This window comes from Conger conger, chromosome 9 (assembly GCF_963514075.1).
Source record: "Conger conger chromosome 9, fConCon1.1, whole genome shotgun sequence".
Lineage (NCBI taxonomy): Eukaryota > Metazoa > Chordata > Actinopteri > Anguilliformes > Congridae > Conger > Conger conger.
The window spans coordinates 36,876,358-36,891,255 of record NC_083768.1 but is presented as its reverse complement, the minus strand read 5'-3'; the positions used below and the strand labels follow the sequence as shown (position 1 = coordinate 36,891,255).

Here is a 14,898-nt window from a genome sequence, read left to right as displayed (position 1 = left end):
TTTTCAACTTCATATGGGCCATTCCCTCTAAAACAGTCCACCGCTGATGCGCTTTAAATGTAATGTAATAGTTGAAATCAGGCCTGGGTGGCTCATGGCCACCCAGGTTGCAGGACAAATGTGTTTGTTCCAGTTGTCTTCAGTCAGAGTGTTGCATATACTGAGTAGAAACAGTACCCACACACTGCTGTCACTGCCAGATGTCACGGTTTATTGTGCAGGAACAAAGCGATAATGTTTCGACCACACCAGCCTTCCACAACTGGCCTTGGTTCTGTGTTCACTGCATAATGCATAGCCTACCTGTGGAAGAGACACATTCCCATGATGCCAGCCAAAACGGAGAAAGCAAGATTGTTCACAGATTACCCAGGATGGTCTCGACACCATATTGCAATTGTGAGGTTGAATAATGTATCTGCCTAGAATAAAGCAACAGTTACAATGCCATTGTGTGCAGTAATACCGTGTAAATAAGAACAAGGATCATGATGGTAAAACTTTATTCGGACAACACATAGTTTCATGCCACAGTCTGTTTTTTTTGTTTTTGCTTTTTTTACTACAAGTTGCTAGACAAAGTGAAATGTATTGTCACGAAGTCACCTTTCAGACTGATGGAAAATACAACCTCTAGGGTCTGTGTGTATATGTGTGTGTGTATGTGTGCTTCCCTGTGTGTGTGTATATGTGTGTGTACATATATATGTGAGTATGCATACACAGCACTGTGGCATTATTTTAAACAAAGAACAAAATGCAAGAACAGAAAACTGTAACTTTCAAAATGTTTTATGTACAAGTAACACTGAAATAGTAATATTAATATGACCAAATTGATGTGAAAGAACACTGATACAACGGTATATGGAGAAAGATAGTTCACTCACGACAGGAAAATGAAATGTAGCTCTGCTAAGGAACATTCAAGCTGTCAAATATACAATGCTTAGGCTGAACTACTGAAAAATGCTAATTTGCCAACATGCCAAATTAGATACAAAAATATTCAAAGGAAAACCCCATCACAAAACATGTAAGGAAATCCAGAAACTCCAAACTCCAAAATGGAAAAAGACTGACCATACTTTTTCAGAAGTATGTCTTAATAATATACAAGCACAGGTTTATGATACATATTTGGAAATGTGATAACTCATATTTTCACAATGGCACTGCAGACCAGCTCATGGCCTGGCCATGGTGTAATATTAACATGATGCGGAAAAGCAATATTCCATGACTGTGGTTAGCTTTAAGTGTTCTGTGATCATTACTTTATCTGGAAAAACAAAAAACATGTTCTGATTTTGTCTTCCTGTCTTGTCTTGTCATTGAAAATAAGCCTTGTGTTTCAAGGAGAGTCCATGCTAGGACAGTTCTCAGAAAGGACCGTTTACTCCAAAAGTAAGGCACAGTGACTAATAATTTTTGAGACTTGTATTTCAGTAAGTATGCAAGGACAGCGTACTCGACATATACAGTATGATAGAAGACTCACAAACCATTATAATAATCTGTCTACATGGTCCCAATTCAAAACAAACAATTTTATTTTTTACACCCTTACTCTGAAGAATCACATGGGCCCATTTTAAGCAGATGTCAATTCAAAGCTATTGTAATATGTTACACAGATTCCAAGATTAGGATAATGTCAAACACTGAAAAAACCAACAGTAGACATTCCCAGTAACCAATAATATTCTATGTGCTGCTTTACTCGAGAACAAAGGACACAAATACAATTCCAGGGGAAAAAGAGGATGCCGCTTCTTGAAAAGACGCTTCCCGCGACACAAGGCGACCTCTGTAACTCCAGCCCACGGTACACTGACAATCACTCCAGCCCAGATAACTCGGCAGAGAGTCAGGGCATCGGTAAGAAATGTTTGTGCTATGAAACCTTTAATTTCGATGACTCGACTGCGAAGCTAACGGAGATGAGAGGAAGGGAGCAATGGGGGGGGGGAGCCAGCACAGCGTCCTTCGGGGTCCCCTGTACACTCGGTTTAGTCAAACAAACGAGATGGCATCTGTACGTCCTTGCCGTTTGGACCGAATTACACGACGCGCCTACGTCGTGGCGGATGGGCTTCCGGTGAGCGGATTAGAGGTGAGGAAGAGGAGGAGAGAGCACTGCTCACGCAGCCCGGGGACGTGCTGAAGGTGGGGGGGGGGGGGGAAGAAAGCCGTCAGTTGCATATGGTGTCCCAAACCCGCGGCTCACGCCGGGCGGAGGGGCGTGCTAGCCCTCGCTGTCGTCTTCTGGTTCCCTCTCCTCTGTCACCCGCTCGGGCAGTCTGAAGCACTCCTCGAAAAAGTTCACCAGCGACTGGCTCAGGTGCTGCCTCGTGGGGGCGCGGTGGAGGAAGTGTCCCTCGTCGGGGTATATCTGAGGAGAAAACGGGCTTCACTGTACCCAACTTTACTGTGCTCAACGTGAAACTGTCTTTTCAAAAGAATATGCAAGCAGTATAGTAGCATATGCAGATGCCATCTAAATTTTTTGCCACAAATTTGAGTAATGGATCACCCGTGACTGACAGTTGTACATTGGACTGACTGTATGAAGTCTACTTTGCTCTGGGACAGGTGCGTTTGGTGAAGGTAAATGCCGGGATTGATGGAAATTAAGAAAGGCAAACAGGGACTTAAAGACCCTACAGCCTTCTTGCCATTAGTATATTTGGGACTGCACGAGGTCAGGGCCCTGTCACTAGTCATTCAGGGAGCTCATAGTGATAAATTAAGACAAAAAAAGATTTTAATGTCAGTGTATTCATAAACACTGGTAAAACATGATGATATTTTGAAATATTTTGTCAACAATCTGTTGATGGAAAGTTCTGACTTACAGTATCAGATAATTTTGGACACAATGGTTCCAATTTCCATTTATAAAATCACACAATACATTACTGTTGCGACCATGCTTGGCATGCATCATGCCAACACAAGAAAAAGACTGTGCTCCTCTCCGTCAGTGAGTCACTCCATGCTGCACGAGCAGCCTCCCTCTCCTCTGTCCTCATTCTTCTAGATCTCTCTGCTGCCTTCGACACTGTGGATCACTCCATCCTCCTGTCTGCCCTGTCAGCAACGGGCATCTGTGGCACAGCCCTGGACTGGATTGAGTCCTACCTCTCTGGTCGCTCCTTCCTGGGCTGGTTCGGTATTGACACCTCGGCCCCTTGCCACAGGAGTTCCCCAGGGCTCAGTCCTAGGCCCGCTTCTTTTTTCTCTTTACACTCGCTCCCTTGGCCCTGTGCTCACTGCACATGGGCTATCCTACCACTGCTACGCGGACGATACCCAACTCATGGTCTCGTTCCCGCCGTCTGATACGCAGGTTTCAGCCCGTATCTCTGCTTGCCTGAGGGACATCCAGAGCTGGATGGACAACCACCATCTAAAGCTCAACCCAGGCAAGACTGAAATGATACTCATCCCTGCTAATACCTCTCCTCATCTGGATCTCTCCATTTCCCTCGGGGATACCACACTCACGCCATCACCCAGTGCAAGAAACCTCGGCGTGGTGATGGACAGCAGACTGTCCCTTTCCGATAACATTGCGGCGGTGACCCGGTCTTGCAGGTTCTTCCTATACAACATACGGAGAATCCGCCCCTTTCTCACCCCCTACTCAACCCAGCTCCTGGTCCAATCTGCAAAGAGGAGTGGACCAAAATCCCTCCCAAGATCTGTGCAAACCTGGTGAAAAACTACAACAAACGTCTGACCTCTGTGCTTGCCAACAAAGGTTTCTCCACCAAGTATGAAGTCCTATTGTTCTATGGATCAAATACTTATTTCATGTGAAAATATGATATTACATTTATAAAATTTATATGATGTTATTGTGGATTACAATTTTGTCCCTGATGTCATTAGACAGCTACTTTGTCTTGGCCATGGTGGAAACGTTGGAATCTGATTGATTGTGTGGACAGGTGTCTTTTATACAGCTACATAACGATGTAACAAGTTGACACAGGTGTTTTGGGTAATGAGTTGAGATTAGGAGTGCTTCCTAATGGAAAACGAACTGGTCTGTGGGAGCCAGAATCATTGCTGATTGGTAAGGGATCAAATACTTATTTCATGCAAAAATACGATAATAAATTGATTAAATTCATATGATGTTGTTATTGTGGATTATTTTGTGATATTCTGTCTTTCAATGTTAAAATGTACCTATGATTAAAATTCTACACAGTTCCATTCTTTGTAAGTGTGCAAACCTACAAAATCAGCAAGGGATCAAATAATTATTGCTCCCACTGTATATGTGCAATGACCACACACACGAAAACCATTTACGTATTTCAACAGAAAGATCATGCTTACCTGGAGAGAATAATTTGCTTTTTCATTGATTAACTGGTTAATAAACCTTGCCGTGTGCTGAAAATGAACTTTCTCTGTGAGGGAATAGCAGGAACAATAGGAACTGGTAAGAACACTAGCAGTAAAATGATTAGAAAAATAATTTCAATAAAACAGTTTGCAGAGGATTTGCATACTTATTTGATTACCATAGAGACAACCAACTTTAGAAGAATTAATCTATTTTTCACAGTAAACATGGTCCTATTTCATCTTACAGGCACTGAATAAGTTTGAAGTTGAAATGAAATAACATTACCATCAGCTGTTGGATGAATGATCAGGTACTTTTTATCCTCCAGTAGAGAAGCATAATGTGTTAAATTCGCCAGCTGTTGCAACAAAGATAGCCCTGAATAAATCTGACCGGAATTGCATTCACAAGCATAATCAACTTAAATTCAGGCAATAGTTTACAAAACGTACCCGGTAAGCATTCAAGTTTGTCTTTGGTGATCCTAAGTACCTTTCGGAAAATGCTGAAGCTGAGAGAGAGAAGATACAGAGATAATATTCAGGCAAATATAACATTCAAAAGAGGTGCAAATATGATGGTTATAACCGCATGTGATATTCTAATCAAAACCTGTTGCACTTTGTAAAATGAATTATGTCTCATTTAATTAATCACACTTGTAAATGCAACTATGTGTTTTGACACAGGAATAAGGAGTATTAACAATAATTAACGACTGTCAAAGTCTAAACAAGAAATGTGAAGTATAATTATTGCGTTCAAACAGTTTTTATCAGTTTCATCGCCACTGTTTAATTATTTATCACTATTTAATTACACTATATTTAGAAATGATTTTTAAAACTGTGAATTTCAGTAGCAGCCTAGCAAAGACTTTGACATAACTGATTATGAAATTTCATACACATGTTGCCTGAGGTTTTTAATGGGATTATAATGAACTAATTTCAGCTTTAACACGATCCGATACAAGGTTTTGCTCTCAGTCAGGCAATCCCGTTACAAGGATTATTATCATGGTCCTGAATCAGAAGTCTCCACCCACCGTATAATTCAAAGTCTGTGATTGGTGAAAGAGCTGCTCCACATTTTAATAAAGAACCCTCAACATTTAGGAGACGGCTGGCCAAATATCCCCCATAGACCTGCATGGGAACATAAGTTGTTAAGAGAAGAGAAGTTAATTAACCGTACCTAACCCTGCATATTTGTTCGCTAAATAATAAAAGTATTGAAAAAGACTCCTTTGATCATTTCTCCAAACTGACGGCCCACAGAAGCATATTCAGTGGAGGCCGTCTCGTTTAAAGCTGCTGGGTAAACTCCGGTGTTGGAGTAGGGAAACGGCGCTGTGATAAGGGCACTTGAAATAAGCCTCAGTGGCTGACTGAGTAAAACTAAAAATGGGGCTCAGACTCTCATCGCTGCACTCTCCTCTCTTTATGGCTGCTTTACAGCCCGCTGGTTTGGACTCGGTGAATAATTCATGTGTTCCGGTCCTTTCTCCGGCATTACAGCTGGACCACAGCTTCTTCTGGCTTTCCATTCCTAATACGAGTCTGGGCAACGGCATCACTGCCCCCATTTCTGTTCTTCCAGAAATCCACCAGCTGTCCTTAAAACCTGGAATGGCAACTGTATGTGCTTGTAATTCTGTGCTGTAATTATACCGTTAAAACCGCGGATAAAGAGAGTTTGACCCTCTCCTGGCCCTCATCTGCATGGATTAGTAATTTTCTGTTGTGTTATCAGAAATAAGCGCAGTGTCCCTTGTTCGGCTGGTGCGAGGCCATTTCTCTTGTGGGGATGCGTTAGTGTTACATGGAGAGGCCTGAGTATGGGTAATAAAGCTACCCATTGCCCATTAAACAAGAGCAGCTTGCAGAGGAAAATAAACAAAGACTCAGCCTTAGACAAATGACAGCCAAAACGGTGCAGTGCAGTGCTGCAGCCAAAATAGCCTAGCCCAGAACACAGCGCTTATTTATTTTTATTTATTTTCTCCTTACTGGAAGAATTGTGAGCTAAAAGACCTGCACATCACAGGAGAAGCCATCTATTCAGACAATAGACATAATGAAATGACATTACCTTTCCATAAGCTCCAATGCGCATTTTGTCAATATAAGGTTCCTTTGAGATGACACTGAAATTGAGAATCACGTAGTTAAGTCTCAGTCCACAGATATATTAGTGGTCTAGCTCTTTAAAACCATCCTGGGCCAACTGTTTTGAACATGTTAAGGTGTGTCTTGTTGATCACCTGCCAACTTTGGACAGTAAAATGGCAGGCTAGCAGGACTCAGATGCATGCGGTGCCTTCTGTTCAGACTTCTGCTCTCGGAAACACACACAAGTGCTACAGCGAGAGAGTTATCACTTACAGTGAAAGTGTCATCTTAACATGCATACCACCAGTTGGCAGTTACAGTATAAATTTTAAGCATTGCTAATTAATAACATTTGTAACACTGCAGTGTTACAGTGTTAATGTTACTAACCTCAGTAACACTGGGCTGCTTATGAACTATAAATAAACAATTACATAGTATTTTAACAATTGGTAAACTGTTTGTAAGACAGTAACTACAATAGGCAATGCATTTGTTAACATTAACCGGTTATAATGGTTTATTTATGGTCAATAAGCAGACCCTAAAGTGTGACCCTAATCTCTCAGGATAGCGTGAGTGCTCAGTGCCGTACTTCAGCGCCTCCATCTGGTCTCTCTCCTCGAACACGCCCAGTCTGCGCTTCACTTGGTGCAGGAAGTTGGTTCCCTGGAAGCCGCTCCCCCGACCGTCCAACCGCACGGTGATCACGCCAAAGCTGCTGACCAGAACTGTGGCCCAGTCCAACTCGAACCTCTCGCTGACCATCTGACCGCCCGGCGTCCCGTCCCTGAAAGCGGACCGCCGTCAGTCACTCAGAGCCAACAAGACGGACGACATCCTCCTCTCCCCTACGGCTGTCCTTTTAAAGCCAAGCGTACGGTAGAGCAGCATTTTTCTATCCACTTCCTGGAAAACTATTTTAATTTAGATTTTACCTCTTGCCATACCAGTGGGTGTGTATGTCGATCAAATGTCAATTTTCAGTTTCCCTCGAATCAATATACTTTTCAAGCTGCTGTGCGCATCCTCATTTGATGTCCCCGTTCTGATAGGACGTCAGACAAATGGACTACTCGCCCTTCAAAAACTCCCCTGGAAGATCAGTGTCACACGTGTATCTACGTCATTTCGCTTTTTGTAACCACAGCCTCTAAACCACTCCCCTATGAGGGCTTAGCTTTCAGGCTGTTTGATACGATACATTTAACTTCAAACCATTTTCTTTTTTCAAAACAGCTCCTCCAAAATGGGTAAATTAACACTTATTTCAGATGGAAAGCACACTGGATGCTTCAAAGTTAACACATCATTCAGCCATGTTGATCTAGGCTGGCCTGGACTCAATACACTGTCTCTTTAATGAAGCAGGTGTGATGGGAGATTAGGACTGGGTTAATTCAGCAGGAGCTGGAGACATTTTAATTTGCAGCATAATTACTTTGGCTGAATTATTAACAGCCTGCTGGCAAACCAAGAACAAGGTGTCAGTGACTTGATGAATAACTTGACAGTGACTGTGGCTGAGTGTAATTAACGCAGTTGTTGTAATGAACTGTCTTCAGTATATTTTCAGAAATGGGAAGTGCGTAAAAAAAGCACCATATCTACATGCCCATAAATTTAAAAATAGATTAAAGAGAGTAAAATAATGTGCGTCCATGTATGTGCGTGCATGCTTGTGCACTGTATATTTATTGTGTGTTTATGTGTGTGGATACTGTGTATATGTATTTTTGTGTGTGTGTGTGTGTGTGTGTGTGTGTGTGTGTGCTTGGGTATGTGCATGTGTGTGCATGTGTTGTGTGTGTGTGTATGTGTGTGCATGTGTATGTGAGCCTGTGTGTGAGTGTGTGTACTGTGTATATGTATTGTTGTGAATGTGTGTGGATACTGTATATATGTACTGTATTTTTGTGAGTGTGTGTGTATGCATGTGTGTGCATGTGTGTGTGTACTTTGTATATGTATTGTTGTGAGTGTGTGTGTGCGCGCGTGTGAGTCGGTGTGTGTGGGTGTGTACTGTGTATATGTACTGTGTGTTTCTGTGGGTGTGTACTGTGTATATGTATTGTTGTGAGTGTGTGCGTGTGTGTGTGTGTGTGTGAGTGTGCATGTGTGTGAGTGTGTGTGTGTGTGTGTCTGTGTGTCTGTGTGTGAGACACTCACACTAGCAGCAGTAAGGGGTAATGTGCTGTGTCCTGGAATCCAGCAGGTTTCATAATCTGCATCGTCAGAGCTGCAAAAAAACACAACATCAGACCACAACCTCCTTCAACTTTTTCTTTTTTAGCAACTTCTATCTGCTCTTTTCTATTAGTCACATATTCTGAATCTGAATCCTAATCTAAATAACCTTTCTTTTCACTGCAACATCCTCTGTTAATCCAAACAGTTTACAATGTAGTCAGATGCAACCAAAGCAACACACAAAAGAGCAAGATGAAATAAAGGCAGCCTTTGGTGACTCTGCAGTCCATCAGCTGTGTCAGGTGCCATTGACCAGAGGAGTTTCACTGTCAACTGAAGCCTGTTTGCACTCAAAAGGCCTTTGAATCATTTGCAGACACAGTTTGGTGAGTTCAGTAATCAGCAAAATTAATTTGCAGATGAATTGAACCATTGCATTTAATCATAATTCAAGGAGAAATGGCCAGATCTGAATCCACAGAGAAATTAAAAGGCATAACAAAAGAAGTGTCTGTGAATGGAATCATGCGCATGGATACTCACTGTAATCCTCTATGTATATCTGTTTATATTCCACTTTTGGCATCTGCACGGAGGCGAGTGTGCTGTTTACATCCTCGTTGGTCTCCAGATCCACAAGCTCTGTAATTACAGGGGCATATGTACATGAAATACTGAAGCACATCTCATGTATAATGAATAAAACTGATAAAACAAAAAGTCAAAAAGTATATGAATAAACAAGAGCTCTGCAGTTAAGTGTCCCTCCTTTTAGGATCTGACCTGACTGCCCATGTGTGTGCATGTGTGTTTGTGAGTGTATTGGTGTGCGTGTGTATGTGTGTGTGTGTGTTCGTGTGTGTATGTGTGCGTGTGTGTTCGTGTGTGTATGTGTGTGTGTTTGTCAGTGTATTGGTGTGCGTGTATGTATTGGTGTGCGTGTATGTGTGGGTGTATTTGTGTGTGTGTGTGTGTGTATGTGTTTGTCAGTGTATTGGTGTGCATGTGTATGTGTGTGTGTGTGTGTGTGTGTGCATGGTTTAAGCATTAGTGTCATTGATGAGAGAGTGCATGTTCAATTCTATGTTGTACAGCATAATGGTTGTGTGAAACAGAATAGGCCTTGCACTGTTGGAGTGTGAGCTCCCAGAGTACACTGAGGTGTAATAACGTGGAATGGCTGTTAGCTCTGAGAAAATGAGCTTGGTTAATGGGTACATGCACGTATAATAGCACACTTTGATTTTTGTGTGAAGCAGACCTTAATTAACAAGGGCAGACTTCCTGTACAAATATGAATTATGATTCATTATGACAGCCGTGTTGGGCCATTAGTTTTTGCATCCGTACATTAACTCATCCTTCACCAGGGTAATTATGTACAGTATGTAAACACTAAGTATTATATAAGTACCTCTGAAACCCCTCTAAACCTGACATACAGTAATCTCACAAGTATATCATGCATTTAGTGTTCATGTTCTCTGTCAGTCAATCTTTGCCATAGTTCAGAAAGACACACATTCCTGGAGCCAATCAATGCAAATCCATACAAATCCATGAAATGAATCCCACAATGCATTGCCCCTTTTCAAAATCAAAGACAAAACCTATACACAATCAAACTTTGATTTCATGTACATACTACATCCATACGTCTCTCTCAGACCGGGTTTATGAATAATCCGCAGTGCTGAGAGCAGTTTGGCTCAATATTATTTTAATTCTTCTTTGTCCTCTCATTCTTTACTCTTTATGCGTATGTACTTTATACTGGACATGGTCTTAGGAAGGATGGGGGGATAGCTGCAGGCAGTATAAACACATCCCCGAGATCTTAGCAGCCGCATCAAATCACCTCAAGGTGAAGAGAATAGACCAGTGTGATAAATACAGCTGCAAGCTGGCCCCGATGTGAACAAAGAAAAAGCAAAGAAATAGACCAATGGAATGTTGCTCTGCTGTCAGTGAAAGACTATTGCTGTGGCATTGTGGGTAAAGCTCATGTATATGTGGCAGGGTTTTGGCCACAGCGCGCGGGGAATGTGTGAAAACGGTATTAACCGAGCTGTCTCACAGACGGATGGCTGCGCTTTCCCCGCTGCTGCTCAATTATTCATGGATTCCGCACGGTTCTCTGTACGCGAAGCGGACCACGGCCGCCTCTCCCTCAGCCAATAACGCCCCGCTCTCGGGCCACGGCAGACGAGCCCTTCTGGGTCCACACGCGCTCTTACAGTACATCGCCCCATCAATCTACCCATCATGCAATCGGAAATCTGGCCACAGTCAGATAGCAAAACTTCATTCCAAAGGAAATAATTCTAACACTCCCAGAAAAATAACAGTAGGTCCATCAGAAATAGGTGTGCGCTTTCACCCTTTTCAATGGTAGAATATCCTGTACATTTTCTGGACAGTCTCTTCAGGTAATTGAATTTGGCACAGCAATGGTAGAGACATTTATAAATGCATTTTCAATTTTCAATGATTCGGCTGTAGTGGTCTATCTGCAGGCCCTGTCCTTGATTTAGTTATAAGAACTTGTGTCACAAGTGCAGATACATTTTCTTATTTCTCTTTCTCTATTTATATAGAGATGCACATGCATGTGCAAGAACATATTGTGAACTTTCATACACTTAGTTTTTCAAAACCATGTAATCTCGGTCATCACTAATTAAACGTTGACTTGATTAATCCACCAGTTCAATCCGTTACCCCCACAACCATGCTTAATGAAGGAAAAAAATACATTTATGAATCTCTCATCTCTGAAAATCTGACTGCTCACTGTGCATCTTTTGCAAGATAACTGATAATTAAGTCGTTGCTGCGCATGAAATGTATTTATATGTATATTACTCCTGCACACTGTATCTCAGTTTGATTAATCATCTGTGACTTTTCCAAAATCAAACTAACGACTGGCTGCATCGTTCAGTTTTTAATTTAGGGAATTTGTGTGCGTGTGTGTGTGTGTGTGAGAGAGAGAGAGAGAGAGAGAGAGAGAGAGAGAGAGCAAGAGATAGAATGCCTGCATGTGCGCATGTCTGTGTGCATGTGTCTTTAAATGCCTGTGTCGTTCAATTGAGAATGATAATTGTTCTGCATTACACTGAAACATCACAGTCAGAACTTATTAACTGGGTTATATTACCCAGCAGAATGTGACGTTATCCTGTCATTACAGGGACACTTTGAAACTTTCAAAACATGCTCACCATTACTGGACAGAAAGGTACATGAACTACTCAAGCAAATGCAACTGAGATCAATTCTGTGTGCTGAGATGACATCCAGTCTAGTGTATTTGGTCAGGTAGTAAAAGAACCTTACATGTCCTATGAATAAAGACACCAGACATGCCTGCTCTCTGTGAGGTGTACTCACTCTGTTTGTCTCTCGTACTGTACACGGACACAGTCGGCACTCCAGGGCCTTGGCGGGGAAAAGAGGAAACAGAAATGAATGAATCCCAGAAGGCATTTAAAGGTGGTTTCATTTATGGTAGTTGTGTTAGATTACATTGCAGTTACAGCTTTTATCCAAAGTGACTTACAGTTGATTAGACAAAGCAGGAGACAATCCTCCCTGGAGCAATGTGAGGTCAAGTGCCTTGCTCAAGGGCCCAACAGCTTTGCGGATCTTATCGTGGCTACACCGGGGATCTAACCACTGATCTTGCGGTTCCCAGTCATGTACCTTAGCCACATTATGATTGAGTCATCTTTCCCATGCCATTCCCAACACATACTGCCACTATGCTGTATTTACATGCAACTTCCATACAAAATCATTTATTTCCAAGGGGAAGGGTGAAAGTAGGACAACAGGCAAACAGACTCTCCAGAGACTGCTAAGTGGGTCAAGTTACCTGAAAAGCCTCTGTGAAACTGACCTGCCTCTACTGCAACTACAGAAGCCAGAGTAACACCTTACTCTGCAACACCAGAAGAAATCTCAACACCCTATCATGCTATTAAACTGTGATTTGAGTTGTGGTTTTGATTAGCAAAAAGGCACAAAGGTATAAAGCATATAATTAGAAAATAACGCACAGTAGCTTGTCATGCGCAGTGCCACACTACAGTAAACACACAGTGTACCCGTTTTGCCTTACACAGGATATATGCCTCTTATTACGGTCTACTCTTTTACATTTTAACATTTCTACAACATTCTCCTTTACAATGCAAGATGAAAAGACAACACTTGTTGCATTTACATTTTAGGCACTAGGAGACACTCCAGAGAGACTGCATAAGACAGCTTATATTATTTTACATACCATATATTTAAACAGCTGGCTATACTGTATACTGAACCAATTCTATACATGTATACTGAATCTTGATCCAAGGGCACAACAGCAGTCAAACCCACAATCTATGGGTTAGAAACACAAACCCCTAACCAATGTGCTACCCTTTTGCTCCTTTGAACTGGAGAGGAAATGATGTCACTCACCTTTACAGTTGAGGAGGAAGTACTGCATGTCATGGCTGAAGGAGCCACTCACGTAACCACAGCTGAAATCGCAGGAGATGCAGCGCCTGTTGAAGGGTCCTACGGTGTCCGCACTGAGGCAGTTAAACACAGAAATAAAAATGAAAACAATCATATTTCAACCTGTTGAAAAAATAACAAAGCATTCTGAAAGCCACACAGGCCTGCCATTTCATAATAGCACAAAGTTAATTTGTTATTGAACACAGTGCCTTGCCTGAGACTACAACCTAAAACCTTAAAACCTTTCCCTAACCGTTATATTACACCGCCACATATGTATACAGTATCTTTCCATCCAGTTGTAAATATAGAAGTGATACCTGTAGAGATGTCTTCGTTTTGGGTCATCTTCTGTGCTCAAGAAGTATCTATAAAACAACACATTTACATCATTACCTCAGAGCTAAAAACATGACAGTGTATGTGGCCAGTAATAAGCACTGCATGTGTGCTGCAATACATGAATGCATGTACACATATCAACCCCAATGCTAACATCTGAAAAGAATGCTTTTTGAAGCCAAAAGCAAATCTACTTGGGTCAATATGCGCTGAGAATGATGTCAGTGCAGAACTGGATGCCGGACCTTCCTTAATTCACCATTCGTAATGAGGCTTGGGTCGGGCTATCCGGCTAATGGAATTATGAATTAAATATAACGCATGTGATATGAAGTCATGGTTTTGTTCAGAAATAGATGGTGGCTCAGCGAGGCTGGCTGCAGACACACCGCGGGGCTGACTCACATCAGCTGGCTGCGCTCGTCGTAGGCCAGGACCTCAGTGACGTCCCAGTCACCAGAGGTGAGGGACTGGAGGCTGTCGCTGCTTGCGTTGGGCTTGATGGAGAAGAACAGACACAGACGATCAGCGATCAGTCCCTATTCCAGTACTCACATTTTTCTCTGATAGACGACTTTTGGACTAATGTAAACGCCATTAGAATGGCATTTGAATGCGTAATGAAGACATTCTGCAAGTTTATAAGAGGTACAATTTCACAAAATAGCTCTTTTGTTACTGTTATTGTATGTTATTACACAGCAATAACACCATGTATGTGTTTTGATCACGTAAACAATGGACATCAAGTAGAACATTTCTGGCCTGCAGCTGTCTATGAACATCTTCCCGACGATGCAATTGTTTATCCTGTCATATCAAAGCTGTGATTGGTAGCTGATTGGAGTGCCTGTATCTTTTTTATAAAACACATTGTTTAATTTCTACATCCTTCATAATTTGAGACACTGGTATGGCAGAGAGGGAGTGAGAGAAAGAGAGAGATAATGAGTGTGTGAGAGAGAGAGATAATGAGTGAGAGAGAAAGAGAGTGAGAGAAAGAGAGAGAGAGAACATGAGATCATACCGGTGAGGACAGCATAGAGATATGGAAGAACTTCCCTCTCCCGCCCTGTGGGATGGCTCTGGTGAAGAAGAACTTGTGCCCATCTTTGGAGAATAATGGTGCTTCGTTCTGTGCGACCAAATACATGTGAATGTCATTTCACTGTACAATCATCCACATCATCGTACAATTTGGAAATGTTATAGCCTTGGTTCCTCCACCATGAAACTTCCACAGTCAAAATTAAGATTGCCTGGTATTGAAATGATCATTCTCAAAACGTTGTCACATGCTTATCGTTGACCAAATGGAATGAACACTGCCTACATCTAAAGGAAATGATTACTAGCTCGGCTAATAAGATAGCA

At 42.0% G+C, this 14,898-nt stretch overlaps 1 protein-coding gene across 3 annotated transcripts in view; it reads right to left on the bottom strand.

The window, feature by feature from the left end:
* Positions 1 to 486: 486 nt before the first annotated feature.
* LOC133136557 (dipeptidyl aminopeptidase-like protein 6) overlaps positions 487 to 14,898 on the bottom strand; it is a 152,303-nt gene continuing 137,891 nt past the window's right edge. For all 3 annotated transcript variants that reach the window (XM_061254171.1, XM_061254169.1, XM_061254170.1), the window contains exons 13-26: positions 14,552 to 14,659; positions 13,930 to 14,021; positions 13,503 to 13,550; positions 13,141 to 13,253; positions 12,064 to 12,111; positions 9,214 to 9,312; positions 8,650 to 8,719; positions 7,076 to 7,270; positions 6,461 to 6,515; positions 5,415 to 5,514; positions 4,819 to 4,877; positions 4,652 to 4,724; positions 4,354 to 4,427; positions 487 to 2,395 (exon numbers count right to left, since the gene is read on the bottom strand). In XM_061254171.1, coding sequence (XP_061110155.1) covers positions 2,249 to 2,395; positions 4,354 to 4,427; positions 4,652 to 4,724; positions 4,819 to 4,877; positions 5,415 to 5,514; positions 6,461 to 6,515; positions 7,076 to 7,270; positions 8,650 to 8,719; positions 9,214 to 9,312; positions 12,064 to 12,111; positions 13,141 to 13,253; positions 13,503 to 13,550; positions 13,930 to 14,021; positions 14,552 to 14,659 — 1,281 coding nt within the window. In that variant the 3' untranslated portion in view covers positions 487 to 2,248. The remainder of the gene's footprint in view (positions 2,396 to 4,353; positions 4,428 to 4,651; positions 4,725 to 4,818; positions 4,878 to 5,414; positions 5,515 to 6,460; positions 6,516 to 7,075; positions 7,271 to 8,649; positions 8,720 to 9,213; positions 9,313 to 12,063; positions 12,112 to 13,140; positions 13,254 to 13,502; positions 13,551 to 13,929; positions 14,022 to 14,551; positions 14,660 to 14,898) is intronic.